General features: G+C 40.3%; 1 protein-coding gene across 5 annotated transcripts in view; it reads left to right on the top strand.

The window, feature by feature from the left end:
* Positions 1–1,024: 1,024 nt before the first annotated feature.
* Positions 1,025–27,749, top strand: part of AHI1 (Abelson helper integration site 1) — a 66,831-nt gene continuing 40,106 nt past the window's right edge. For 2 of the 5 annotated variants that reach the window (XR_003705896.2, XM_028723491.2), the window contains exons 1-17: positions 1,025–1,217; positions 9,102–9,158; positions 9,907–10,028; positions 10,996–11,606; positions 13,122–13,309; positions 14,015–14,234; positions 15,259–15,451; positions 16,545–16,640; positions 17,698–17,883; positions 18,526–18,681; positions 19,697–19,829; positions 21,740–21,863; positions 22,604–22,833; positions 23,827–23,930; positions 25,050–25,168; positions 26,344–26,474; positions 27,585–27,725. Coding sequence is in view for 4 of the 5 variants with exons in the window: in XM_028723491.2 (XP_028579324.2) it covers positions 9,143–9,158; positions 9,907–10,028; positions 10,996–11,606; positions 13,122–13,309; positions 14,015–14,234; positions 15,259–15,451; positions 16,545–16,640; positions 17,698–17,883; positions 18,526–18,681; positions 19,697–19,829; positions 21,740–21,863; positions 22,604–22,833; positions 23,827–23,930; positions 25,050–25,168; positions 26,344–26,474; positions 27,585–27,725 (2,770 nt within the window). In the remaining variant the exon portion in view is untranslated. Of the gene's footprint in view, positions 1,218–1,533; positions 2,230–9,101; positions 9,159–9,906; positions 10,029–10,995; positions 11,607–13,121; positions 13,310–14,014; positions 14,235–15,258; positions 15,452–16,544; positions 16,641–17,697; positions 17,884–18,525; positions 18,682–19,696; positions 19,830–21,739; positions 21,864–22,603; positions 22,834–23,826; positions 23,931–25,049; positions 25,169–26,343; positions 26,475–27,584; positions 27,726–27,749 lie in introns of those variants that run through there. The other 3 variants (XM_028723495.2, XM_028723493.2, XM_028723496.2) reach the window with 3 other exon arrangements.

Genomic DNA, 27,749 nt, shown 5'->3' on the forward strand with positions numbered 1-27,749 from the left:
AGTATCTTAACTTTAGTTTCTTTACTGGCCTATACCTTCCTAATACCTTCTGACTGATTATCTCAACTGTTTGACTCCTCTTAACAAATTCTCTCACTCTCTCACACCAGACTAGCCCAACCCAGACTTATCTTCTCTGTCTCTTCTAACTCCAGACTGTCATCTCAAAGACACTAACTCCTTCCCTTGGGTTCCCATTGGTTAGTCATTTTACAATTAGTTAACCCTTTCCTTATGAACCCAGTATGATGTCACACACCCAGGAGGGAAAACGCCACAGCATTATATATGAAGAATATGTCTCTAATGAACATTAATTTCCTAGGTCGCCAAATGCCTAAGTTGGCTTGAGTATTTACTAGGTTTGCCTATTTATTAAAACCATGTTTCAATATACAAGAAGCTTCTTCTTTCTTCTTTTTTGGCGATTACTCATAGCCAAGTAAGACTGTGTTCCATAAACACGGTTTTAACAATGAGAGTGTAAGTGACTGTGGAGGCCAATTCTGGATCCACATGTCCTTCCACAGTGGAGATATTGGTTTTCGCTCGGGAGTTGATCACGATGTGGATTTGCCAAGTGTGCCTTCCTTACGTCCTGAGTTTGCATTGTAATCCTGACATGGCAACTCTATACTGTTATGTCTCCTAGATACTGTGGACAGGAAAAGTGGGATAGAAATTTCCCCCACAAATAAAAACATTTACTTTTAAACTTTTTTATTGTGATTTTCAAAGCGTCCTACCTTTCTGTATTATTTTTTTAGCCTGCATTGCCTTTTACTTTCCATAAAGTTTGCTGTGTTTTCCACGGAAAAGGGTAAAAAATATCCCATGGGGGGGGGGGGAGTATGGGCTGACATTTTCATGCCAACGTGAGTAGTACCCCGGTACCGAACAACCTACCAAAACAACCATATTAGCAGCACAGCCCGAGAGATACAACTTCGCGCACGTTTGGCTTCCCTTGCCACGTCGTTTGCGCATGCGCGCAGGCCCGTGGACGCCCTTGTTTCCTTGGCAGCCGTCAGCTTGTTTGAGGCGAAACCATTTGGGGCAAAGGGGGGTGACGGAGGAGGCGAGGAACGGAATGAAAGGGAAGGCCTATTGACCGGCAGGGTGAAGAAGCCGTCGATGGCATCGGACGTAGCCAGCAGAGTCGGAGGCGCGGTAGGCAGCTGCCGTTGAATACAGCGCGGAGCAATCGAGGGTTGGAAGTGAGTTTCTAACCCCCTCCCCTCCCCCTTTTTACTGGGTTCCCACCAGGACCAGCTACGTGTCTGGTTGGGAGGGGGGAGATGGCGGCGCAAAGCCACCCGCCCCCCATCCGACAAAAAGAAGCGTAGGCGGCCTCTGTGCAGGGGCTTCGTCTCTCCTGAGAGCGGCCAAGGCGCGGCCGACATTCTAAGCGGGAGGGGACTCCTGAGGGCGGTTATTTCCAATCCAGAACTGTGGCGAATAGGCGAGGGGCGGAGGGAGGCGCTTATGCCCAAGAGGCTTCACAGTCGGCGGCGCTTTGTCGGGCGCTGAGCGGGGAGGCCTTCATAGCACGCAGCTTCCACGCATCATCCTCAGCCGCCGGCGGGCAACTGCCACGGAGGCCGGTTGGGCTCCCAACGGCTTTAGCGCCTCACAGCGCCAGCGGTTCCTCCCACAAAGCTACCGGCGGCCTCTGCGTTCTTTTCCGTTAGAGGAACGGCAGCCACCGCCCAGGCGGTTCCTAACGGAGAAACCTGAGAGGGGTGTGTGAGGGGGGAGAACAGAGTAAACGAGGAATGCAAGAAGACTACGAGTCCCAGCAGCCCCAGCCAGCACTACATCTCCCGTGGTTCACCTATGACAGAATGAGGTCCTGTTAGGAGACGGAGCATGTACCTTGGAAGAGGAGGGGGGAGGTGGGCGTGCGCGCCTCTTCGGAAAGCAGCGCCGATTGGCTGAGGCGGAGTGCGAGGGCGGGACTACAGTAGCATCGCCTTGGCTCGAGAAAGAAGGGAGCTCAAAATGTGAATCAAACCCGGTGATTTCTGTTGTGGCCGTTATTAAGGGCTGCGCTCTCCTCTCCGGGTTGCTTAAATATGGAGTGGGCTAGAGAAACTTAAGAATCGAAAAGCGACGATGCCCCATGAAGCTCCCTTTTTCTTTGGTGTTTGAATTCGTAGTGCTTCCCACTTTAGGATCGCCTCTGCTCGTGGGTGGCCCCCAGGCTGCGCATATTTACTCGGAAGCACTGTAAGTCCCTCTGGGATCCAGTAGGGCTTGATCCTACGCAAGAAAGAGCTTTAAATCTGAAGTTAACGCTCCTACAGAGATGTGCCTAGGGATGTCAGTTCTCCTCCTTAATAGCAATCCTATGCGGAGGGGTAACCTCCATTGAAGTAATGAGTGTCATTATCTCTCTCCCTATGGCTGTGAACTGACTTCTTCATGTACATAGTCTACTGGCAATCCCAAACCGCACCAGTGTCAATGATGATTCCACGATGTGCTATGTAGTTGACTGTTGGGATTGGATGTAGCAAAGAAGATCAGCTTTAAATCCTTGCTTTGTTCTGAAACTCATTTGATGGGGGGAGCTGTGGCCTTTGAAATTAGCCAGTTCTAATCTGCTTCATGTGCAGTTAGACTAAAGGGAATGATGTTAGTTAGACTAAAGGGAATAGTGAGATAATTGAGAATAATTACAGATAAGGATACAATAAATTTCAAGTATATTTAAGTATAGTTACTTAAGAATCACATGAAATATGATGCTTCTCTGTGTCTTGTTAAAGATGCAAATGACAGTGCATGGAATCAGACAAGAAGAACTATAACATTATATTTCAATGTTATCTAGATGTCAGAAAATATATCAAAATGAAAATCTATAAAAGATGGGCATATGTGCATCCATTCCTTCTTTACTATACTGTATACATTATGTGGAATGACAAATTATTCTAAATACAGCTTTTCCACTATTAGGGGAAATATGTATGTCATTTTTATTTGTGTTTTTATAATGCAATCTGGATTAGGCAATTCCTGCACTTTCTTCTGCCTATTTGAGTTGAATGATGAAATCATTTCTATTTAGAGATGGGATTACAATTAGTGAACATCCTTATCTTATTCAGGTTGCTTAAAGGACTATATTTACACTCTTTCCCTCTCCATTGACGTTTGTCTTGTTTGTTGCTTAATCCAACTGCATTGCTAATACATATAAAGCACACTGTGTAATCCTATCCTTTATTCAGAAATAAGTCCGGTTCAGTTCAGTGGTAAGTGCAATATAGTATTCCATCCTTAATTGCTTTTGTTGACATTAATTAAAAATGTAGGGAAGAGTAATGCATACAGTAGGTAGCCATATAATTGTTAAAATGCCTTAAGGCAAAAGACAACAGTAACAGTCTGCACAGGGTATTCAGGAAGATGATGGCTTAACTCTGCATGATATCTTTGTGATGGAAAGGACTAATTGTATTAACCATGATACCTTTTTAAGTAAAAAAAAGTCATGTGTAAATCTAAAATAAAATTTCTAACACCTAGAAGTATTTGAACAGAAATATTTAATTAGAGGGAAAATGTAAAAAGTATTCTGAATGTGGATTATATTACCGGTATATTATATTATATTATATTATATTATATTATATTATATTATATTATATTATATTGAAACACAATCAAAACTTTATTTGGAAATTATTTTCATTGGAATACTTATTTATTTTTTATACTTTTTTACTGTTAAGACAGTATAACTCACAAGCATACATTTTCATTATATTGTTTTAATTTGAAGAACAAAGTGAAGATATTGCAAACTGTTAAGAACATGATTTTATCATGCCCAAAGATGCCTGGAAAAAAGTTAAGATCAACTTTGAAGCTGATTGAGCTTCCATTCTTTGTATACATTCTTTATGTCACTGATTTGTTAAATAAAAATTTGTTAAATAAAAATGTTTTGTTTCAAATGGAAAATTTTCCATAACAATTTTTTCCTTGCACATCATTGGTTTTGAATACAAACAATGTAGATATGCAATGTTTAGATCTTTGCTTATATATTGCGTTGATCCTGATGACATATGTAATTACCATATTTTTCACTCTATAAGACGCACCAGACCACAAGACGCACCTAGTTTTTGGAGGAGGAAAACAAGAAAAAAAATATTCTGAATCTCAGAAGCCAGAACAGCAAGAGGGATCGCTGCACAGTGAAAGCAGCAATCCCTCTTGCTGTTCTGGCTTCTTGGATAGCTGCGCAGCCTGTATTCGCTCCATAAGATGCACACACATTTCCCCTTACTTTTTAGGAGGAGAGCAAAAAATACGGTAGTTCTTGTTATGAAACGTTGGCAGTTTTACATCAAGATGCAAGACATAAGTTCTAAATCTTGATATCCAAGGGCAGCTTTATATGGATTCCCCTCCTTCCTTATTGGCAGGGGGTGGAACCTTATACTGAGGGCCACATTCCTCTGAAATAATCTTTTGGATGCCTTATATTGGCAGTGGGCAGAGGCAGAGTTGGCAGTGGTTGGGCTAAAAGTCTTCTAGAAAGGCTACAGTTTCAAACCTAAAAGTTTTCTAGATTAGCTGCAATTTCCAACCTGAAGCAGCCCCAGGTAAAACATCTTGTAATAGTCCAGTGTTAAGGTTAACAGAACATAGATAACTGTGGCTAGGCCATCTCTTTTTAGGAGAGTTATAGTTGGTATATCAGCCTCTGCCCATAGAAGGCTCTTTGTGCTATTAAGGCTTTCTGACCCTTAAGAGGTAAAGGTGAATCTAGTAGCACTCCCAGAATGCACATCTAATCCTTTTAAGGAGTATACATTCCCTTTCGTAGTTGCTGAACACCATCACTCTTGTTAGACAAGTTTATGGACCCTGTTCTGGTCCACTGCTGTTCCCAAACACTGGTTCAACACTTATTCTGACTTACCTGCAAAAGACAAATGGACCTGGGTGTCATTCATCAGACCAATGACACCCAACTCCACATATGTAGGCAACCTCTGAACAGCTTGCCGAAGAAAAGGATCTTTGCAACTGGCTGGTTGGGTCCAGTGAGGATCCTTTGAATCTGTGGCAAGAGAACAGGATATTTCCTTACTTATTTTATTAACAAAATCCAACTTCAGTGGTTTTCCTAAATCTGTTCCGCTCCCACCATTTAATATAACTTGGACCCTTTTCACCCTTAACTTACCAATAACCTGCTAACTGTGATATAAAGCCAGACAGATATATGTACTATACTTAGGAAACATATTGTTTGTTTGTTACAAGATTATGTAGCGTACAAGCTTATGTGGTTACTTTAACATAGTACAGTCTCCTTAAATTGACATACACTTTCCTTGTTAATTAGCTGTAGCTTGTTATATACTCTGTTACTAAAGCAAGACAGCTTTGGCGAAAACTTATTAAAACTTTTTGCCCAATTGCCTTTGTATTTACTCCACCACAGTTAAGCCTCACCAACACAATAAGCGAGGAATTTTGCTGAAGGGTGGCGCTGTGGGTTAAACCACAGAGCCTTGGGCTTGCCGATCAGAAGGTCGGCAGTTCGAATCCCTGTGACAGGGTGAGCTCCCGTTGCTCGGTCTCTGCTCCTGCCAACCTAGCAGTTCAAAAGGACATCAAAGTGCAAGTAGATAAATAGGTACTGCTCCGGCGGGAAGGTAAACAGCATTTCCGTGTGCTGCTCTGGTTCGCCAGAAGTGGCTTAGTCATGCTGGCCTCATGACCCAGAAGCTGTACGCCGGCTCCTTCGGCCAGTAAAGCGAGATGAGCGCCGCAACCCCAGAGTCGGCCATGACTGGACCTAATGGTCAGGGGTCCCTTTACCTTTACCAGTGCAAAAGCCTGGCAGTGCAACTGCCTCTCACTACTTCTTGCTCAGCGCTGTTCTCTCCTCATCTCTTATGCCTGACCCAAGTGATTCAGATACCCCAACAAATCTTTTGCCACCAAGACACTGCCTTTCTTGTACGTATTCTTTCTCAAGCCTCTTCCTCTGCTGTCTTCGGGCAGTGCACCACAAACACCATGAACTCCTTCACTGATCAGCACAGACTGACTTCTAGCTGACTAGCACCCTGCCATATATACACTTCTTCTGGCCCTCCAGTCCAGCCCCAGCCAATCACATGGTCTAACGGAAAATTCTAACCCTGCAGCCACCAACCAGAACACTGCTTCTTTTGCATATTGAGAATTCTCTCTCTAACCACTCCTGAGCTGTCAGTTGAAGTCCCCCAGTGACAGTTGAACCAACTTCCACCTGACCAGACAGGACTCCCCGCATTAAACATTACAATTCACATTCCCATACAAATGACAGAATCCAATCCACATTAAAACTGAATTCAAATAAGCAAGATGTCTTCACAGGGTTGAAGGAATGATCCTAACAGCTGCTTCATTTAAGGTGGCCGAGACTACCCCTCCCTGCCATAGAGGCGTTTAAAACTCTGGACCCAGCTTGTCGGTCCTCCCTGCTGGATTCAATGAGCCAGGAAGGACAACGGTTAACCTTGCAAGTGGTGGGTCATTTTATTAAGCTGGGTTTTAATGTAGCCTTGATGGGCGTAAAGCCGAATAAACATTTTGATTTGATTTGATTTGATTTGATTTGAATGTAGCCTGTGTTAGTTTGTGGCACTGCACTGGTGTCATAGTCAACTCTGACAGTTGCACTGGCCTGTCTTCACAGAATTAAATGCAGCTTCCATGTGGCAGGTGTAGTGTCACAGGCTGGCCTCTGCCAGTCAGCAATTAAGTCCCATCTGTCCCTCGTGAATGTTGCTTGTGCACTAGAGTTATTCTTTCACAACTTTTTACACAAAAAGCTATTCATGTGGAGTGGTTCACTGCTCTGAGGCATAGCTGTTTGAGGTGAATGAGCTCAGGAGACATCTGAGTTGGGTTTTCACACCTATGCAGACTCCCCACACCCAAATAGCACACAGAAACAGTCATTTTCACTGTTGTAACATGATAGACTGCTTCACCTGAACAACCTACCACTGATAACAGCTACCATAAGGACTTACACAAAGCAGCTTCTATGCAGTGGCCGTGACATGTATACTGACTTCAAACACTACTGACTTCAAACACTACATAGCACATAAATGCGCAGCGAGGGTAGCCAGGAGAAGTGAGGCAAGCAGAAGTATAAACGACTGCCCATGTTTCTGAAGCCCTTTTTGGCCAATGCATTAACCAAATTACATGATAAATTGTGCTAAGTCCTAATTATTTGGTTGCACATGCTAGGCAGGATTTTAGGAAGGGCATAGTATAGGATTACATCACAGCAAGCACTTCTGTAGAGCAAATGGTTAAGCTACAGCAAAGGAGCATTCCTGGTGGCTAAGCTACAGGTGCAGTGTTTTCTTTCTGTTGAGAGCTCTTCCACCCTACGTGTGAGCATGTAGAATTTGCATGCAGGCTGGTTTTTTTGGTGCTTGAAGATCAGGTGGTTATAGTGGGGTGCCATGTCAGATGCATTGAACTCATTTATGCAACATTTGTCAGATGCAGTGAACTCATTTATATAAACTATAAATTATTGCACCAAATCTTCAGCAGGTGGGGCTAGAACCATTGGAAAACCAAACATGAGATTGCATGAATTCAGAGAATTCATGTCTAGCTTTCCTCTCCCTGTCTTCTTGTACTTATTATGCCAGTTAATTATTCTGAGGCAAAGTGTGCATAACCCCAGGCACAATGACCTAGAAATGTATTTGAAGCAAATAGGAATTTTGGGCAATCACCGAAGGCACTGAAACTAGCATAGGCGCTCTACCTGCCACTACAATCTTAAACATTTGCAGTAGTGTGTATATGGCATCACTGAAGTTTTGTAACACTATTCATTATATTATTCCTCACTTTAATTCAGACTTAGTGTGGTGCACTGCACTGGTGTATCTGTTAGTGCATCAAAATGTTGCTGGCTGATTAGTTAAGACATTATTTTAGAAGTCATTAAGGGGACCTGGTTGATTAGGTTTAACCAGTTGCTGCTGCATTAGGTCTGAGAATTTTGCTTACTGGTTTTTTCTTTTGATTTATATCTGTCTTACTGACTTCCCTCCAGCCCTATATATTTTTTCTTGATGGTGATTTCTGTGGGCCTTCTTATGGACCAATTCACAGAGAATAAACCTTAAAACACATTTTTGCTTCCATGGGTTCTGCTTTTAGATATTTAGTTTACATAGAATAAGTCTACAACTCTATACCCATTTCCTGAGAGTAAAGCACAATGAACTCTGCTTTGGACTATAGGACTGTCTTGTAAATCAAACTTTAAACAGTGAGTTGTTTAATTAAAAGAAGAAAACTTTACACAATTTAGGATCTAGAGAGCCAACTTAGATGAGCTAGGGCTATTGTCCATTGAGGGAGATTAGGATTTTCAACAGGATATTCCTGTCAACCCATGCTGTAATACCAAACTTCTATTTCTTTTATTTTTAAATTTTATATCCCACTCTTCCTCCTACTGGACCTTTTGCAATTACCATGTTTTAGAAGTCTTTGGCAAGTAGCATGGTGGTCTGTAGTTGAAGAGACTCATGTCTATTGAAGAATTCATTAACAGTCCTTTGGATCCTAGGCTTGCTGTTGATAAAATTAAGTACTTGGTTCATCCTTAATGTAAAGTGATAAAATACAATAAAAATATTGGATGGCTGATAGTTCAAACATCATGAACAAGGGGTGATGTTCAAGTATGAGTGTCCACAGATGGAAGAGAATTTGTTAGCTGAACAGGGAGGTAGGCAGTTTTCAGCCGTTCTCCTGTCTCCACACCCTTCAGCACCCTGTGCTCCCCTTAAATCTCTTCCAGAAATGGCCCTTTGGAGTAGATTTAGAAGGTGTAGTAAAATGAAGTCAGGAGGGCAATTAAGTCTCCCCTTTTCCCATAAGGTGATAGTCACCATTGCATATTACCCGAAGTTAATACAAAGCCTGCAACACCTTTTCATGTTGTGTCTGATAGTTTGTGTTAGATTGTTCACTGATAGTTGTCTTTCTCAGTGTTACTGTCCTATAACATATTCTGGTCTTCTTTGCAGAATGAAGAAAAGTGAAATGTGTTGAGTTGCCTTTGAGGGTCATGAAAATGCCAGCAGGTATGTAGTATACGGGCTATAGTATTTTTACCTTTTGCGTTGTATGAACCATTTACTGTTAAATTTTATCTGTATAAAGAAGGGTTCTTATTACTGATTAGTATTTCCAGCATTGCAGACCTGGGTCCTGTTCCAGAGATGATAACTGTACACCCAAAGACCCTGACAGCAACTAGTAGTGTGCATGTTGATATGCATCCATGTCTGCATTGTGATGCAGTAGCTAGTTCGCAAGGAAAGAATCGGCAGTATTATCACCACAGTGTCTGCTTCTTTAACTCTTAGCAGAAATGGGATTACAGATCCACCCTGCCAATCAGCACTTAGGCTTTTTACAATGAGGTTTGGCAGATTGGAAACAGGGTATTTGTTCTTGTTTTCTATGGCTAGCAGGAGTCATGGCCTCATATTATCAGGGATCGCCAACTTTTTGGGGCCTGTTTCCAACAGGAAACACTATTGTCAGCGCCGCACACAGCGACCAAGCACACACTACAACCTTTTCTATTGATGACAATAGAATTATTTGTTTATTTATTAATAAATAAATGGATTGTGGATTGTGATGAAACCTCTGCAGTTCTAAGAAAGCCCTTTTTCAGACCTAATTTCAGCAGGGGAAGGAAGAACATCTGCAGGGACCTTGGGTTCACCTTTGGCATGAATGGAAGATGATAACTGGGCTGTGACAGCCATTTTGAGCTAATAAGCTAATGAAAGTGATGAAACTGCTGTTTGACCTTTTCAGTGGAGAGTGAAGCCAAGGCAAAAACCAAGGTTCATTTTGAAGAAATATTCAAGAGCCATGCTGACCTAGCAGATAAAAAGAAATTGAAGAAGAAAGCATTAGGCACGCCAGAGAACATTGTGGTGAGTTGGCTACTCTGTGAAACTTTGTTTGCCTGTCTTGGCAAAAGGGTTTTAAAAGAGCAAAACTTAGTGTCTCATGCTCAATTCCTTAAGAAGTATGAAGAAAAGTAGACTGTTCTTTGCAGTTAATTTCTTTGGGAAAGCAGAAATTGTTGCAGCCTTGGGGTTACAAATACCAGTACTTCAATCTCATGATTTAGAAAAGCACGGCCTTCAGATTCATGATGGCTGTTTCTTTTACTATTACGCTGTTGGTAGTGGAAGTGGCTCACTATACTAATTTGTCCTTTTCCATACATGAAGGAGGTTCTGTGAATGTGAAAAGAAAAGCACTTTAATTATCATTTTAATATATGTTGTTTTATTGATGCTTATATTGAGAAAAAAGGGTACTAGTACTTTATGCACATATCTAAGTTCTGTGTGTCTCATCCACACTCTGTACATTTGGTTCAGGAAACAGCAGTGAGCTACTACCCATACAATTATACTAATTTAATGGCCAAATTACAATTTGGAAATATCTCTTTAAATGGTTTGTTAGGCAGAATTTTTAAAAGATCTTGGTTACAATCATTTCTTACATTTTTATCATGAGGACATTTTGTTAAATATTATTTCAGTTACGCTAGATCTGTACACCCTCCTCCTCTCAGTAACATTTATTTTAACAACCTATAACACCATACTGGTAGGTCAATTTTCCAAATACTCTAGAATACATTTGAGGGATTTTTTCTTAAAATAAGCTTTGAAGAATATATTAAAAGCTTGGTCAAATCTAGAATCTTTTCATGTTTCATATGAATTCCATCTGTTGGTTGCTACATAAAACAATTAAGACTCATTTAAAACTTCAGTGCATGCGATAAAATTAATAATGTATCAAAATATTAATATTATAATACATATGCTTATAATTATATAAGAGGTGGCTGACTTTTCAGTGTTTTTGTCTTGATTGTAGCTTGAAACATTCAAAAATCATCTTGGCATTACCCAAGAAAGTGAAAATGATGAGGTAATTATAAATGATACTCATAAGCCAGAGGAAAGGAGTCCACGGATTACAAAAAGCAAGCTCAGACACAAAGCCTCAGTTGCAGAAAAAATAAATAATAATGTTGTTAGTGGAGAGGAAAGCGTGCAAACAACGTCTAATAAGAAGAAGAAAAAGACAGTGTTACACGAACAACTTAATGAGGAAGAAAACCTACGTGAAACTAAGTTGGACAGTTTTGAAAAACAGATTCATGTTTTTTCAAAGAAAAAAACAAAAAGTGTGTTAGAGGCAGATGCATTTCATCAAAAGGGGGACGGCCACATAAAAAGTGCCTTGAATGGGATGAGAGGGAGATCTGAATTAGATGAGGAAGAGCAGCTAATTCAAGCCTATGAGCAGCAAGTGGCTGAGGAAGAAGCAAATGCAATTAAGAAGAAAATAAAAAAGAAACTTAAAGAACAGATGTCTGAATTCACCCCCAATGTTCAAAGCCAGGAAATGGCACTGAATAATGAAGTGAGCAAAAAGAAGAAAAAGAAAAAAGAAGTATCTGTTGTATCTGAAGCTCAAACAAGGTACAGTGGCGAAAAGCAAATTGGTGTGGATTTAAATCTTTAACAACTGTTTGATTTTCATTGCTGTTGTTGAAATGGAAAGAGTTGTATGGCTCTTCCCCCCTCCCCAACCTGGACATACCATTTTACAGGAGAAAATGTCATGGTGTTACCAGTTCTTCTCCCTCCTCACAAACTTACTTTCTGAGTTGCTGGGAAGCAATGAGTTGTTGCTCCTGTGGGAGGTGAAGGCGGGAGTCAGGAAGGAGTGCAAGGTAGAGGAAGGTGGGCAAAATCACATTTGGCTTTATTTCTATTTCCCAGCTCAGCTTCCAGGCACCAAACCAAACTTGGGGAGAATCTTTATTGGCTTCATTGCCTTTCTCTCTTAACGGGTTCCTCCCAGACACACACTATCTGTTTCCTATCTTTAGAGAGGAGAGAATAGAATCCTAGGAAACTGCCTTATACCAAGTCAGACTGTTGATCCATGGATTTCAGTATTGTCCCTGCTGACTGGTAATGGCTCTCTTGGCTTTTTGACAAAAGTATCTCCCAACCAAACATGGAGCCTGAACTTGGATCCTTCTGCATGCACAGAAGATGCTCTCCCTCTGAGCTAGGGCCGTCCCCTTTCCCCTTTGTGTTGCTTGGCAAAAGAAATATTATCATCTGGGTTGAGTGGGGCTGTGCCCCTGTTGTCTGTTGCCTTGGTGACTGGGTGAATGGTTCCCACCACATCATCTCTTCTCAGCTTGTTGACAGCTTCTGTTCTGGAACTACTCTTTGCATGAACCCAGCTTGGTGGGAAGAGATGATTCATTTGTATCACTTTCCTTGCTCATCTCTAGATCTCACTTCAGGGGGGCAGCTAAGTCTAGGGATGGTAGGAATGCATTTGCAATACATTGACCCTGCCTTAAGTTTACATGGCCTCCTTTTCCTCCATCAAAGCCAGGGGAGGGGAACTGGATCCAGTCAGTGGGCCGTGCTACAAAAGAAAATCCAAGCTGATCCCAGCAGGTTTTAAGTTACTGCTGGTCAGCTGATGGGTCTGCTTTCTGCTGATTGGCGGTGATGCCAGCGAGCCTGAAGTTGCCGTCCCACTCCCTTCCCCTTGAGCTCATAGGTGCACCAACATCAAGCTGCCTTCTGCTGGAATTACCAAATTCCCAATGGGGAAAGTGGAGCTTCAAGTCACTGTTTGAGTTCCCTGTGGCAATCACTGTGCCACAGCTAATCCCAGCAGGAAGGGATAGATGCTGACATCAGGCTCTACTTTCTATGGTGTCAACTGTGCTATAGAGCTCACCATGGGGAAATTAGTAGTGCAGCCAATACCAGCTTGTCTGTTCTCACTACCAGTCATCTGATCATTGGTGAAAGCAAGCCTTCTTTGCCAATGAAAAATCAGAAGCACATTCTGCCTGCTTCACACTTGATCTGACATCTGGTGCAAGGCATCTGGCAGGTTTGGGCAGGGCTGGGTGTATGTATACATTCCCTTGTTTAACAGCGAGACTTACTTCATTGCAGTGCAATGTCCCTCTCTGAACTACAGAATGACCCAGAGGAAGAAAATACCTGCAAAAAGAGACAATTGGAAAAACCGCTCATATCAGAATCTAAAGAGGATGGTGTGCTAACAAAGGAACAGGAACTGGAAGAGGATATTGAAAAACAGAAATCTAAAGGAAAGAAACTGAAAAGAAAACCCAAAAAAGGTTTGTGGGGCTACAATTTGAACCTCTGCAAATGTGCACATGAGTACAGAGCTCATTTATGTGGCTGCATTGTGTGCTTTTAGTGACCTAGACTGCACCATCCTTGTGGCAAAAAAGTTGTCTGAAGTTTTTCACATGTGACCCACCTCAAACATAGGTTGAGTGGTAGCATGTAAAATACTAGTTTGTGCTCATCCTGGCTGATTATCTGCTTGTGCAGTCCAATTAGAGTGAAAATTGTACTGTGAGCATAGAGGGCGAGTGAGTTGCCCTTACCTCACATTTATTTCAAATAAATATTGAAACAAGGACTCGTTTATTTGTTCAAGAATGGTCCTGCTATGTATGAGTAACAATTTTTGGAAGTGGTCTCTTCATTTGACCACTTGGAACATGTTGGAATATGTAATTAGAAAGTTCCAGCTGCATCTGCTTTTTGTGTGTGTGTTAAACTGATGTTCATGTTAATAGATCACACATAAAAAGTAATGTTGCACATACTAATAGCCTGAATTTCTATTCACCTAGCCAGTTTTTGTCCAGTAACACATGCCTAGATATAAGCAAACATGCAGTCGAATATACTAACTGGTTTTTCATAATGAATTGTAGAACTAGCGGGGCTTGGTAACTACAATAGGTGTTTTCAATTTAATTTTGATAATATTTAATTCTCACTTGAGACAATCTTCCTTCTGCTCCTAGTACTAGAAGAAAATACCCCAAATGCTGATAAAAATACATCACATGTGACTGATGGAAGTGTTTCACCGGAATCAAAACCTGTTTATGATGATAGCCTGGTTTTAGGGGTTTACATCCATCGAACAGATCGACTTAAAACTGATCTCATGGTATCGCATCCTATGGTTAAGGTTCATGTGATTGATCAGAAAACTGGTCTATACGCCAAGAAAGAAAATAGGTGATGTCATTCACTTTTAAAGTTTCCTATCTCTTATCTTATCTCTCCAGTTTTCCCACATCAAATGTGATTTACTGTAAAGACTTCTCAGTTGAGCATTGGTGTCCCTGGAATCTCTTTCCTGCTTAACTTACATGTTCAGGATTTTAGTTTGTTTTCATAGATGTGTGCGCTTATTCTCTTGAGTTGCAGTTGAGCACTCTGGAAATATATGCAGTCAATTGCAGGAGAAATGAAAGACTACCAAAAAACTGAAATTCAGTTACTTTTCAAAGTTCATCCTCAAGAGACTTTTCTGTTTAGGTAATGTTGCCCATCTTTAGAGTGCAGGGTAGAGTGTTCATCAGATAATGCCGGAAGGTGGACTGAATGAGAGGCCAACATGGAATAAGGGTTGCATCAAATCCCAGAGTAGCTTCTAATACATGTAAAGGCCAGAAAGATGACAGCAAAGAAAACATTACTCTGTACTCGAATAAGATTTAAAGCTGCAGTCCTATGCAAGATTTCCTTGGCAGTCCCCTTAAACTAAGTGGAACTTAACTTTCAAATAAATATGCATAGGATTAAGCTATGCCTCTCATATGCGAAATCTCTTAAGTGTCATAGGAAGCACACTCCAAGCATAGCATGTCAAGTAAACATCAAGTTTTAACCAGCAAAAAGACTGGGTTAAAATGGTTAAGCACAAAGCACAAAAAAGTACATTTTTTTTGTAAGACTATAGACATGAATTTACAACCGTTTGGATTATTTCCTTTAACTGTGCCTTTCATTAATGTTAGGCTACATTTGCTCTGAGCCAAAGTTATTGAAGCTGTCCTTGCACTTCACAGGGCTGTGGATATTGTGCCTAGAATAGTCTGAGTTGGAATAAGTTTAAAGCCATCTGACACGTGGCTGTTGAACATTTCACATACACACCCTGGTAGCATGAATGCAAGACTGTTACATTCCCCATACTTCCCTTTTAAGCAAAAGTCTAGCACAGTTGGACTGAACAGAGTTTATTGTTTTTATACAGCAGCCGATCTGTTTCATCTTTTTATGAACAAGAAAAAGTGGGACATATTCTTCCCATTATGACTCAACCGTATGATTTTAAACAGTTTAAGTCAACACTTCCAGAATGGGAGGAGCTAATCATTTTCAATGAACGCTTTAACTATTTCCTTCAAGATACTGAAGAAAGTCCAAGAATAATCCTGTTTTTTGAGGTACAGAATGAATTTCCATTTCATCATGTTACCTTTAATTTTGGCAAGTATCTTTTAATATTTTAATTCATAGATTATTTGAAGGATAGGTGGCATAGGAATTATGGATTGTGCCCATTCACGTAAGGACTCCCACTCGCACAACAGAATTTCTCTTTCACCATGCATCCCAAAATCTCTCTTGGGGGTTCCTCCAATACTGTAGAGCCAATTTCTGTTGTTTCGGCCAGGGAGGAGAAGTGCAGGGACATGACTCGGTACTAGAGCATCAGCTTTGCATGCAGCAGGTCCCAATTCAATCCCTGGTATCTCCAGATACGGTTGGGAAAGACTCCCTGCCTCCAACTCTGAAGAGCCTCTGCCAGTCAGTGTAGACAATACTGAACTGCTAAGGCAGTTTCTGTGTTCCTAAGCAGAAGTCATTGCTCCTGTAGATAAGCCAGCTGACAATAGCAGGTGCAAGGTTCTCTCAAAATTTCTTCTTAGGCCTCCTAACAGCTTTGTAGGGGATGCCTGGGAGCTGGGGAAGGAGACAAAGTATGCAACAAAGAAGCTGCCAGATGCAATATTTGAGGTTTTTCATTGATCCTTAATGAATATCCTGAAACATTTTGTTTTTGTTCTTGTTTTTATTATGTATTTTGTCCTTTTTTAGCCTGTATTTTTATGCTGTGAACTACTCTGCTATCTACAGATGAAGGGGGGTATTTAATCTAACAAATGGGGAAAAAAACCTTCCTGAACATGCCAGCTCTATATGTTTTTCTGCTAAGAAAACCCGTATCCACCATATTTGAGGGGTTTCTGCTTGTTTATTCTAAGTGAGCTCCCACATTTTGAGAGCTGAGATGTGCCAAATGCAGGAGAACTCTGGAATTCTCCCATCCTGCGCGCGCGCGCACACACACACACACACACACACACACAGCTCACTGGGGGGGGGGGGGTAGCATGGAGGTTCTTTCATAGGCCCCACTCTACCCCTGCAAATAGCATTCAGAGCCAAAAGAAAATGACTTAGACAAAAAATATTCCTTGTCATAATTGTTGATTGGTTTTAACTAAATAAAACTTTCCTCCCCATTTTGGTCAGATACTTGATTTTCTGAGCATGAATGATGTAAAGACCAACTTTGATGTGCAAGCTAAGGAAAGTGGCTTTCGGAAAATCTCTTGGGCATTTCTAAAGGTATTTTATTTATTTTTTTAAATGGGAACTTTCCCCCTAAAGTATCCAAATAAAATCTAAGCAGAAGTGAACATAAACTTCTGTGTTCAGTGGTGAAACTATATTTCAATCTTGGTAATAGATGAACTGCAAGCACATTTGTCCGATAAATGTACAAAATTTAGATGGGGTACCAAAAAAAATCCCATGAAGGTGTTTTGTATGAAGGTGGAGTTTAGTGCTATTGTGTTTCATAAAGCCCCATGTTCCCCCTGTGTTTATTGTGATATCCTTTCAGAACTGAATTTGAGAATCTCTGTGTGCATCTCTGCAGCATCTTATGGTAGAGATGGTCATAGCATAGGCTGACTGAAAACAAAGAATCCAGTTACCAAGGTTCACCAACAAGTGCATAAAGGCCTGTACCCCTGCGCCAAAGATGAGCCCTATTTCTGTTCTGGGTGGCTTCTCAATGTCAATTCATCCATACAGATGAAGTTATAATCAGATGATCTGCTGATACCTAACTGTGTGTACTACATCCTCCCATAGGAAACCTGTGCCCACTATCTGCGGTTGCCAAACTATAATGTTGTGGTTTTAAATTGTCACATCACAAACAGGGTTTCGTCTTTCTTTATTTAAAATTTGTTTATTCTGTATTTACAACCTGCATCATAACCAATCCCAGGGCAGTTTATATATTTACAAATAAAACAATAATGCTAATTGTTTATCAATTAAAAGAACCCACAAGAAACAGATAAAATACTAAAAACAACAATAATTGTCAAACTGCAAAGCACTTCCCTCCTTCCATATAAGGCTGACTAGATTAATATGTCACAAAATCCCAAGTAAATAAGTTGGTGTCAAATCTGCTTCAGAGGGAAGATCATTCCATGAACAGGAATTAGAAGGCCCTTTTATCATAGCATGATGTACCTCTTACAGCAACAGAACATCAAAAATGGACTTCTCCAAAGTTCTACTAGCATTTAGCTTGTAAAAACTACATCATTGTCACCCACAACTAGTAATCACACATTTTTTCACTTTGAGAATTTTGTCTTTTCAGCTTGTGGGTGCGAATGGAGTTCTGAATGTTGGTGGAAAACTACGTCTTCAACTATATTGCCCTCCTCCAAGGTCCAGATTGCAACTAAATATTGTGGAAGTTTATGATTGGTGGGCAAAATGTCCCAGAAACCATTACCCCTCAACACTGTATGTAACTATAAAGGGCATTAAACTTCCAGAACATGTAAGTTTAAGTTGCATGTCTACCAACTAAACTTCAGCAGAGATGTATCTGTGGGCGTTAATCTGAGAAAAGTTGTTTTTTTGTTGGCCTTTTATAACAAGCTGTAGAACGGAAACAATTGGCATGTTCCCTTAAATACTTGAACATTTCACATCTGGTTGTTCCTGTCCAGTCATCGCTGGAACTTTGGCTACTTTTCTGCCAGCCAGGTGCTGAATTTTGTATTTAAAAGGAAGGGAGAGAGATCCATGGAGCATTTTCAGCTGCTGCTTTCATTCAGTCTGGTGAAAATCTGCTGAAGTGAATAGACTTGCAATAATAGAGATCTATCAAGGAACCTAAAATATATCTGTGTTACATTTATTTTATTTTTAAATGTACAATTTTTAAGATGACTCTAGATCTTATTGGTCAGACTTCGTTCATTTCCATGTTAAATTATGATCCATTCTGCAGTTCTTTTGGATTGATATGTAGCATTAGTCATATTTAGAGTAGACCCACTGAAAGCAATTGACTTAAGTAACAGAAGTCCCTTTCAATGGGTCTACGTAATTGGGGTATAGCTTTCTTGGATATCACCCTGATAGTTTACATCTGCCAAAAGAAATTTGTCCTATTACACTTTTAATCTATTTGTAGGTAGATCCTTCTTTACGGTCTATGATGGCTGTTCAGCAGGAATATCATTCTCCATCATTCTTGGACCTGCAAAGTGAAGTATCTAAAAAAGCAAATAGTTCTGGACCACATGTGAAAAAAGAAGAACTACATAAGTGGTCACGATTTCCTGGACAGGCAAGAGTTTTCATACCTTTGTACATAAGGATTGTGTTTCTAGGGTGCAATCTATAATTGTAGAGCAGCACTTTATTGTTTTCAAGTGTAAGCACAAAACAAATGGTTTAATTCCCCCGCCCCGCCCCAGTGTATGTGAAAAGTCCCAACCACTAATAATTTCCATGTCAACTGTGAAGGTTTTGCAGTGTTGCAGTAGAGGCGTGCGTTAGAATTTAGCAGTGAAGTTTAGACAGTCAAATTAAGAAAACAGCTTAATAAAAAGCATGAAAATTAGTGTGTTAGCACTATTATCAGTGTCCCCGAGATTTCTTTGGACCTGTTCAGGCAGTACTTTTGTCCACAGGTTTCTTTTTCTTTTAATTGTTTATTTTTAATTGAATGGGTATATATCTTTAAAAGCAAAACAACCAAGCTAACAATTACATACCAGAATTCTACTTAGCTGGTTGAATGGGAGAAAAAGCTTGTTCCTCAAGTTCATGCATTTCTTCCCCTGCTTCCCTCACTGTAGAGAGAAAGCGACGCATGCTTTCAGAATTTGCCATGTTGATTGCAAGATCTACCTTACAGAGTCATGGAGATCCTACATTTAAGCATAGGTTCTCTGAAGGCAAAATGGCCTGTTACCTTATTCATGCTTTTAAAAGAAGCATACTTAAATTGGCCACTTTTATTTTGATGGAAAAGCAGTCCTGGGGCTCTAATACAGAATGTTCTCTAAACCAGAACAGGGGTCTTGCACCAGTTTCTCATTGATTGCTGCTCCACTCCATCTCTATCCCACCAGGTTAAGCAAGTAACTGGCTCAGGGCCCAGATCAGCACCCCATTCTCCCATGCCAGTGAACACACACACATCTGGCACCGTTCCATTTTTTCTATGTTAACAGCGCGGGTTTTTTAATCAAAAGTTTGCTGTAACAGTCTATCACTGATACCTTCCTGGAAATAGTTACAATTAGTTGATGATGAAAATAAAACTGTGGGAATAACGGCTTGCTTTGGAAATGCAGGTTTGCCGTATACCAAATAAGCATCTGTTTTCCCTACGAGCGGGAGATATGGGATGTTTCTGTATTCGCTTTTCCGAAGACGGACGAACCTTAGCAGCAGGTTGTGCAGGAAGAGATGCTTATCCTATTATTTGTAAGTCGCAGCCTTACGGCGTGTTTCACTTTTAATAAAGGTAAAGGTAAAGGTACCCCTGCCCGTACGGGCCAGTCTTGCCAGACTCTAGGGTTGTGCGCTCATCTCACTCTAGGGGCCAGGAGCCGGCGCCATCCGCAAACACTTCCGGGTCACGTGGCCAGTGTGACATCGCTGCTCTGGTGAGCCTGCACCAGTGCAGCACACGGAACGCCGTTTACCTTCCCGCTATAAAGTGGTACCTATTTATCTACTTGCACTTTAAGGGTGCTTTCGAACTGCTAGGTGGGCAGGAGCTGGGACCGAAAGACGCGAGCTCACCCCGCTGCGGGGATTCGAACCGCCGACCATACGATTGGCAAGTCCTAGGCACTGTGGTTTTACCCACAGCGCCACCCGCGTCCCTCACTTTAATACAGAGCCTCACTTTTAATACAGAGCCTCACTTTTAATACAGAGCCTCAAAATAATAAGTGTTTTTGTCTCCTAGTTTCATGTTTTTGAAAAGATTACCCTAAGACACAAGTGTTACAGTACTTTTGCTGCATCCTCTCGCAGGCAGAAGAAATTGGTCAGTGGGACAGCGGAGGGAGGCGGTTTTCAGTTTAAGACTGGCAGAGGGGGCTCTCTTGGTAATTCCACAGTCCTGAGGTAGCCTAGGAGAGGGCATTCTTTGTGACAGCCCCTAACATATGGAATTCCTTCCCCACATTGATGCATTTGGCACCTTCATTATGTAGCTGTGTCAGATGCTGAAGACACACCTCTTTACCCTGGCCTTTGATACATGAGAGATATATTTTACAATCCATCCTGTTCTTGTGGCTGTAATTTATTTAAAACTATATTTAATTTGCTAAAAAATTCTTTAATATTGTATTATTTATTTAGTCATTTTAAAATACAACACTTAAACATTTTATAAATAAATAAAAATAAATAACCTGCCCTGGACCTTATGGTGAAGGGTGAGGTAAGAAATCAAATAAATAATAATGATAATAAAAAATGCAACAACAATAATAACAACTGATGTAACAAGCAGTTAAGTTTGAACCACTTGTCAAGCCTCCTTGGGCTCCATGATTGAAGAAATGATGATTATGATTATATCTAGCCCATACTGCCAAAGGAGCTCTGGGCAACAAACAAAAGATGGGATATAAATATGGAGGGGGGAGAGAGAAACATATAGATCTTAGGTACTCTGAGATGGTTCCAGAAGGGTTTTGGGAAGAAGTAAGTGTTGAGGTATTTGAAGGATGAACGTGAGGGAGCACGGCTCAGAAAAAGCATCAAACTGCTACAAGCAAAAGAAGTGACATAGAAGAAAGTTTGCAGTTAAAAATATGTGTAGAAAATGAATGTGGCTTACAGCAAATGATAGTGTAGCCAGTAATGACTTTTGCAGTATTTGTGGTTTCTCATCAACCTTCCCTATCGATGAGCAGTTATGTAGCAGGAGAAAAGGACACTGAAATAGTATTATTGTTCTTGAATTGGAGTGCTTTATAATGCCATTTTGTGAAAACGCTTTATTTAAAAGTTTACCACACATACATAATTCTCATTCAGCCACTAGATGGAAATAGATACTTGCATGCTTATTTTAAATTTAGACTCTTAACATACATCTGGCAGCCACGTCTGAAAATCAGATGCTGGTGGAGGCCGGATATAACTATCATGTCCAGTAGCTGCCGGTAGCTTATTCTCTTTGCATTCATTTAATTTCCTTTTAAAGCCATCTAATCTGGTGACTATTACAACATCCTAGGACAGTGTGCTTGTGTTTGTGTGAAGTACTTTTTGAAACCAAATAGTTTCCGTTTGGATGCTTCCTTGGTGTTCATGATTTCTTAATTTTACCTATTCCTAACCCCTTAAAAAGCTTTTTGTGTTTTCATCAGTATATGAGATTCCTTCTGGGCAAAACCTGGTGGAATTTTATGGACACCTGAACATTGTATATGATCTTTGCTGGTCAAAAGATAACCAGCATCTCCTTACCGCATCCTCAGATGGTACGGCAAGGTTAGTATAAGTGAGTTCGTCTTATTTCAATGGTAACATAAAGTGAATTAACATATTATATGTCTGCCTCTTTCCCTTTTTTTTCACAGGCAGGGGGTGGGAGAATTCCATGACAGAACCACTACAGTTCCACTGCAAGGAGAGTGGAAGTTTTTTTGTTTTTGTTATTTTGCAGCTGCTCCCTACCTTTAGTGTCTTAGTATGTGTAAGGGTGTTCTGGTTATTTAATAAATATAGGATCACTTTTCTGCAAAGGCAATCTCTTGAGGAGAAAATAAAGCAAAACCCTCCACTCAACCATATTCTACAGACATCTTTTTGACTGTATCCTGTTCTCTTTACCCTCACTTAATATAAATTTTTACTTTTTATTGTTGCCCTTTCACTCTTGCACTAAAGAAGAGATCAGGATTTTATTTTTATTTAATGCAAACCTCCAGTTACAGCAGTGACAATCTGCTAGGTTATACTGGATAAACTGGCATTTCAAAATGGCATTTGCATGGGGGGAAATACTTAAGGCGTTTAAAGTTAAAACAAAACAAACCACAAATTACTTCTTAAGATAGAGGACAGCACAAAAAGCAAATGAATGTAATTTGGATTTTTTGTAGTAATTCAGTGAAGAAATGATATCCATTCTGGATATCTGGCTAGCATATGACTCGGTAATTAAATCACATACTGCATTTTCTAAAAGACATTAAGTTAACAGTTTCCTAAATATTGTTTCCTTCTAGAATGTGGAAAATTGAAGCCCAGGCTACATCAGCCGTGAGAGTTTTCCCTCATCCTTCCTTTGTCTACACTGCTAAATACCATCCAGTAGCTGAATATATTGTAGTGACAGGATGTTACGACTCTGTGATTAGAGTATGGAATGCAAAAGTGAAGGACATTTATGGGCAGCTTCTACAAGAGTTTGATGGTCACAAAAGTTTTATCAATACATTGTGCTTTGATGCAGAAGGCAAGTTTTGAATCATTTCACTCTGATAATGCTGTATGCAACAATTTAGCTCATTCATCTTTATAATAACTCTTGCCAGGTGTGGCGTGACTGTTATCATTTTGTAGATGGAGGCTGAGAGATTGTGACAGCCTTGCTGACAATAGAACGTGGCTAAGCAGAGAGGGGAAATGGGTGTGGCTGATCAGAAGGGCCTGTGCCACCTGCAGAATCTTCTTCCCATTCATGTCCTTTTTTTAAAAAAAGACAAGGTCCCTTTAATCAAAGCGCAGCATGAGAAAAGCATATTATGTGCATTGTTCGATGCAAATAGGAGCCAAATGCTCATTAAATAGAAATAAATAAATAAATGATTGTGTGGGAAAATTCATGTGATTAGACAGAATGTGAGATGACTAGGATGGGGAAAAAATTTATCACATTCAGGGTTGCATGTCATATGTGGCATCTGGCCAGTGATCTCCCATGTCACATGTAATTTTAAATTGGCGTGGTTTAAAATTTTGAGCTTTCATTAACATTTCAAATACTGTATATTTATTACAGTAAGCCACTTTGAGGCCTACGTGGTGGAAAGTGGAATATCGTTTTTTAATTTTTTTTTTTAAAAAAAACATAATTGGGCCCTAAAACCACGAGACTAGCAGTTGTTCTACAATTTATGTGACCATTGTGTGCACCATGAAAGTTTCCCCGAACATACTGGTGTTTCCCCATGGCAAACTTGTAAACTTTGTACTTGAGTACTGCTTGCAGCTCTCCCACAGCTTTTCTCACACCTATGTAAGGTGAGAAAAACTGGGTGCTAAAGACTCAGCTCTGGAGACAACTGGGGCACAGGGTGAAACAAGAGGCACAAAAGAAACAGGAAACAGGCATTTGGAGCAAAAGAAAGAGATGCAAAAGGGAAAAGAGATTTGACTAGAAAATATTTTCTGAATTGCGTTATCTGACTACTGTGTGACATTAAGTAAACAAATTACTATTTTCTAGGATTTCATATGTTTTCTGGAGACAGCACAGGGCTGATCATCATCTGGAATACTTTGGTAAAAGGCAATTCTCAATCGCCAATCCAAAACTGGGGAATTGATAAGGTATATAGTTATTTCAAAGTAATAAAATAACTTCTGTGCAGGTTGAGGCATTTAAGACATGCAATTTTATGGAAAGATGCTGGAAACAAGTAGGTTTGTAGCCATATACAGGAAAGCTTAGAGTTTTGTTCCTGTTAGCAGTAGGTAAGTGGTACGTAGACAGGATTCACCAAACCAGTCCTGCCAGTGGGATTCCCTGCCCTTGTCCCCTCCTTGAACCCCCTTGAGAAAGGGACTGCAATTTTGAAAATAAAAGTGGTGCAGTCACTTAGAACAGAGCAACTTCCCTATGAGAAAATGTTACATCATTTGGAGCCTTTTAGCTTAGAGGAAAGGCGATTAAGGAGGAATATGATAGAGGTGTGTAAGATTATGTACGGTGCAGAGAAAGTGGATGGAGTTTTTCTCCCTCTGGTATAATTCTAGAACCTGGGACCATCCACTGAAACTGCATTTTGAAAGATTCAGGACAGACAAAAGAGCGCACTTCTCCACTCAGCACATAGTTAAACTATGGAATTTGCTGGCACAGAATGCAGTTATGGTAATCAACTTGGATGACTTTAAAGGAGAATTAGACCAATTTATGGGGGATAGGACTATTAGTGGCTACTAATCATGTTAACTATGTTCCACCTCCGCATTCAGAGGTATTCCTCTAAATACCAGTTGCTGGGAATCAAAAGTAGGGACAGTATGTTGAGCTCAGGTGCTGCTTGTGTGCTTCCTATAGTCATCTGATTGGGTACTTTAAGAACACAATTCTGGACTGTATGAGTCCTAGTCCAACAAGGCTCTTTTGTGTTGAGATTCTTCTCCATAAGAAGTAGTGTTGGCTGCCAATTTAAATGACTTTCTGGGGGGATTAGACAAACTTATGAATGATAAGGTTGCTAGCAATGATAGCTCTGTAGTTACTATAGGAGCATAGACACTATGCCTCTGAATAGCCTTTGCTCAGAATCAACGTTGGGAAATGGACTTTGCAGAGGTATCTGATCTCCACAGTGGGTTGCTAGACTAGATAGGCCTTTGCTTTGATCTAGGAGGGGGCTTCTGCTTGAGTATACTGTATTGCATCCATGTTTTTACTAGCTCTGTCGGTGGTGTTTTTTGTAGGAGATAAATGATGATGATTTTAAAGGGACTGCGATCAATCATTTAGAGGTACATCCAAATGGAAGGCGTTTATTGATCCATACTAAAGACAGTACTGTGAGAATTATGGATCTCCGAATGTAAGTATCTAAAAGTGACTTACTTTGTTTTAAAGCGTTAAAATGATATCTGGGTATAATCTGTTATCTTTTCTTTCCACACACTTAAAAATAACCTAAATTTCCCTATTATTTCCAGGGATAGTAGGAGCACCTTAGACCTCCAAAAAGTTCTTCCTTCTGGGGGCCACAAAGCAGTATGAATCTAAAAGGGAGAAAAGGGCTCCTGAATTAATTCTGCATTGTTAGTGGCGTAGGTAGGGTTTTCCCTGGATTCTACTCCTATGTGGGGCCTGAGCCCAAGTATTTTTAATTTTCAATCATTAGCAGTCTTTCCTTTGTGCATTTTAGTTAGTAGGTGGGAGATTGGAAGTAGGAAAGTATTACTAAAAGACAATCCTCAGAATATTCTCTAGAACCTTCTAAAGTAAGATACCTTCACTGATTCCTCAAGAAGTTCTGCATGCTTGCACAAGGCCTTATGAATGCCTTGAAAATGTTCTGTTGTACCCTCGCAGATAATCCAGCACCCGAGAGTTATTGTAAATACACAGAGGGATTTGGTATTCATGTTAGAGGAAGATAGGTGCAGAATTACAACCAATGTAAGATTCCTGCCTTAGCAGACATAATGCCTATCTCATTCATCATTCTGTCCCTATAGCAGTGAAAGGGTAGAGAAACCCTTACCTCAAAATAAAGACCTAAACTCAGCTATGGGGGATGATGGTGGGTAGGAGTGACCCTACCAGTAGAGGTACTACTCTTGGACCTCATGGATGTACAAGAAAGCCCTTGTGCCACATCCTTTGGAAGCAGAATTCAATTTAGGATGAAGATTCATTTCAGGATATGGCATTTTTTTCACCTTCAGTTTTGGCTTCAAATGAGACAGTTTGAATTCTGACCTGTTGCTATTTCTACTAACTGAGAGCTATACCTTATTTCTGTTTGACTGTATATCAGTTAAATTTCAAAGGATTAATTGGAATTATGATGATCAAAAGTCTTGGTACTGAGAGCCTCCTATTCCTTCGGCTGATGCATCTAGATTGACTCTGCCTCTATCAAATGACTCTGAGGGAGGGTCATTCCCTCAGAGGGTCTGAGGATGTTTGCCTACCACATCCTGGAGCGAAAACTCACAGTAAAGTGAAATTCAGCTTTTATAACATCTTTTTGAAATTTTTTTCTAGTCTTGCCACAAAGAAATATATTGGTGCAACAAATTATCGAGAAAAAATCCGCAGTACTTTAACACCATGTGGAACATTCCTTTTTTCTGGAAGTGAAGATGGTATAGCCTATGTCTGGAATCCAGAAACAGGTATGGACGTTCATTATTTTAAGCTGTTTAGACAAGAACTATATATTTTTTCATTTACAGGTTAACATATTTTAAATGAGGCTTTTCAAATAACTTTGGCATAGAATCAAAAATGCAGATCTGTTTGCCTTCTATCCATTGCTTCCTGTATGCTGATTTAAGTGACTGATCTTTTTGCCCCTTTCTACTTAATTTGGAAGAGGTGTTTGTTTGTGTGCGAGAGGGAGTATCTGAGTTAGTTCACATACAAAAGGCTTTAGCAATCGCTGCTCTCTTTCCCTACCCACTGCGTGCCACAGTTTCTTCACCTACATTCTGGTTCTTGGTGATCCATAGTTTACTGCTTTGTCTAAACTGGGCAAACTGTGATCAACTCAAACCATACATAGCCCTCAAATCCAGGGTTTGATTAATACAGGGTGTGAATAATCACTGTAGCTTGTATCCAACAATTTCATCTTGCTTGGGCAAGGACTTCTGTTTGTGCATGAAACTTCTCCATTCGTGTGCCCCTCAAATGTGTTTGGGAGGTGGGGGTCACTCAACCCTCCAGATGTTCAATAGTGAATGGTCTTGGGGTAGAAATAGTGCTGATTCAAACAGACTGTAAGCCACATCTGGCACAGCATGAAGCACCTCAGAATGAGGTGTGCTATTTTCTGAAAGAATGAATTGGGTTCCAAACTGAATTTGTAGTTGGTGCACAGCACTAGTTTCAGGTTTTCTTATCTTTCCCACCTTTGATTATTTTTCTAACTGGCGGTCGTTTATATACTGCTATGGGCTTTCCTCAATACTTTTACTGATACAGTTGACATGCACACCAACAAATAAAGTTTTTCATTAATGTAGACACAGCATAAAAAACACCATAACAACAAAACAGAGCAGCAGATAAGTATTTTGTACCTGTGCAAAAGGAAAAGAGGAGAAGCTAAACATGCTATGAGCAGGATATTTGCCTATAATTCTCAGATGGCAAGTATGAGATCATTCTTAGGTCATTGGACTCATTTAAGTCAAACTAGCTCTACTAATGAAGAAATGCATGGCCATTTGAATACAGCTCTGTCTAACTGCTTCTTTTTAATTTTAACTTTCTTTTTGTAGGTGATCAGGTAGCCATGTACTCTGATCTTTCCTTCACATCTCCAGTTCGTGATGTTGCCTTCCATCCACATGAGCATATGGTGTCATTTTGTGCCTTTGGTCAAAACCAGCCTATCCTCGTGTACATTTATGATTACAAAGGTAATTTGTGTGTGACTGTATAAG

The sequence above is a fragment of the Podarcis muralis genome, chromosome 3, assembly GCF_964188315.1.
Source record: "Podarcis muralis chromosome 3, rPodMur119.hap1.1, whole genome shotgun sequence".
NCBI lineage: Eukaryota > Metazoa > Chordata > Lepidosauria > Squamata > Lacertidae > Podarcis > Podarcis muralis.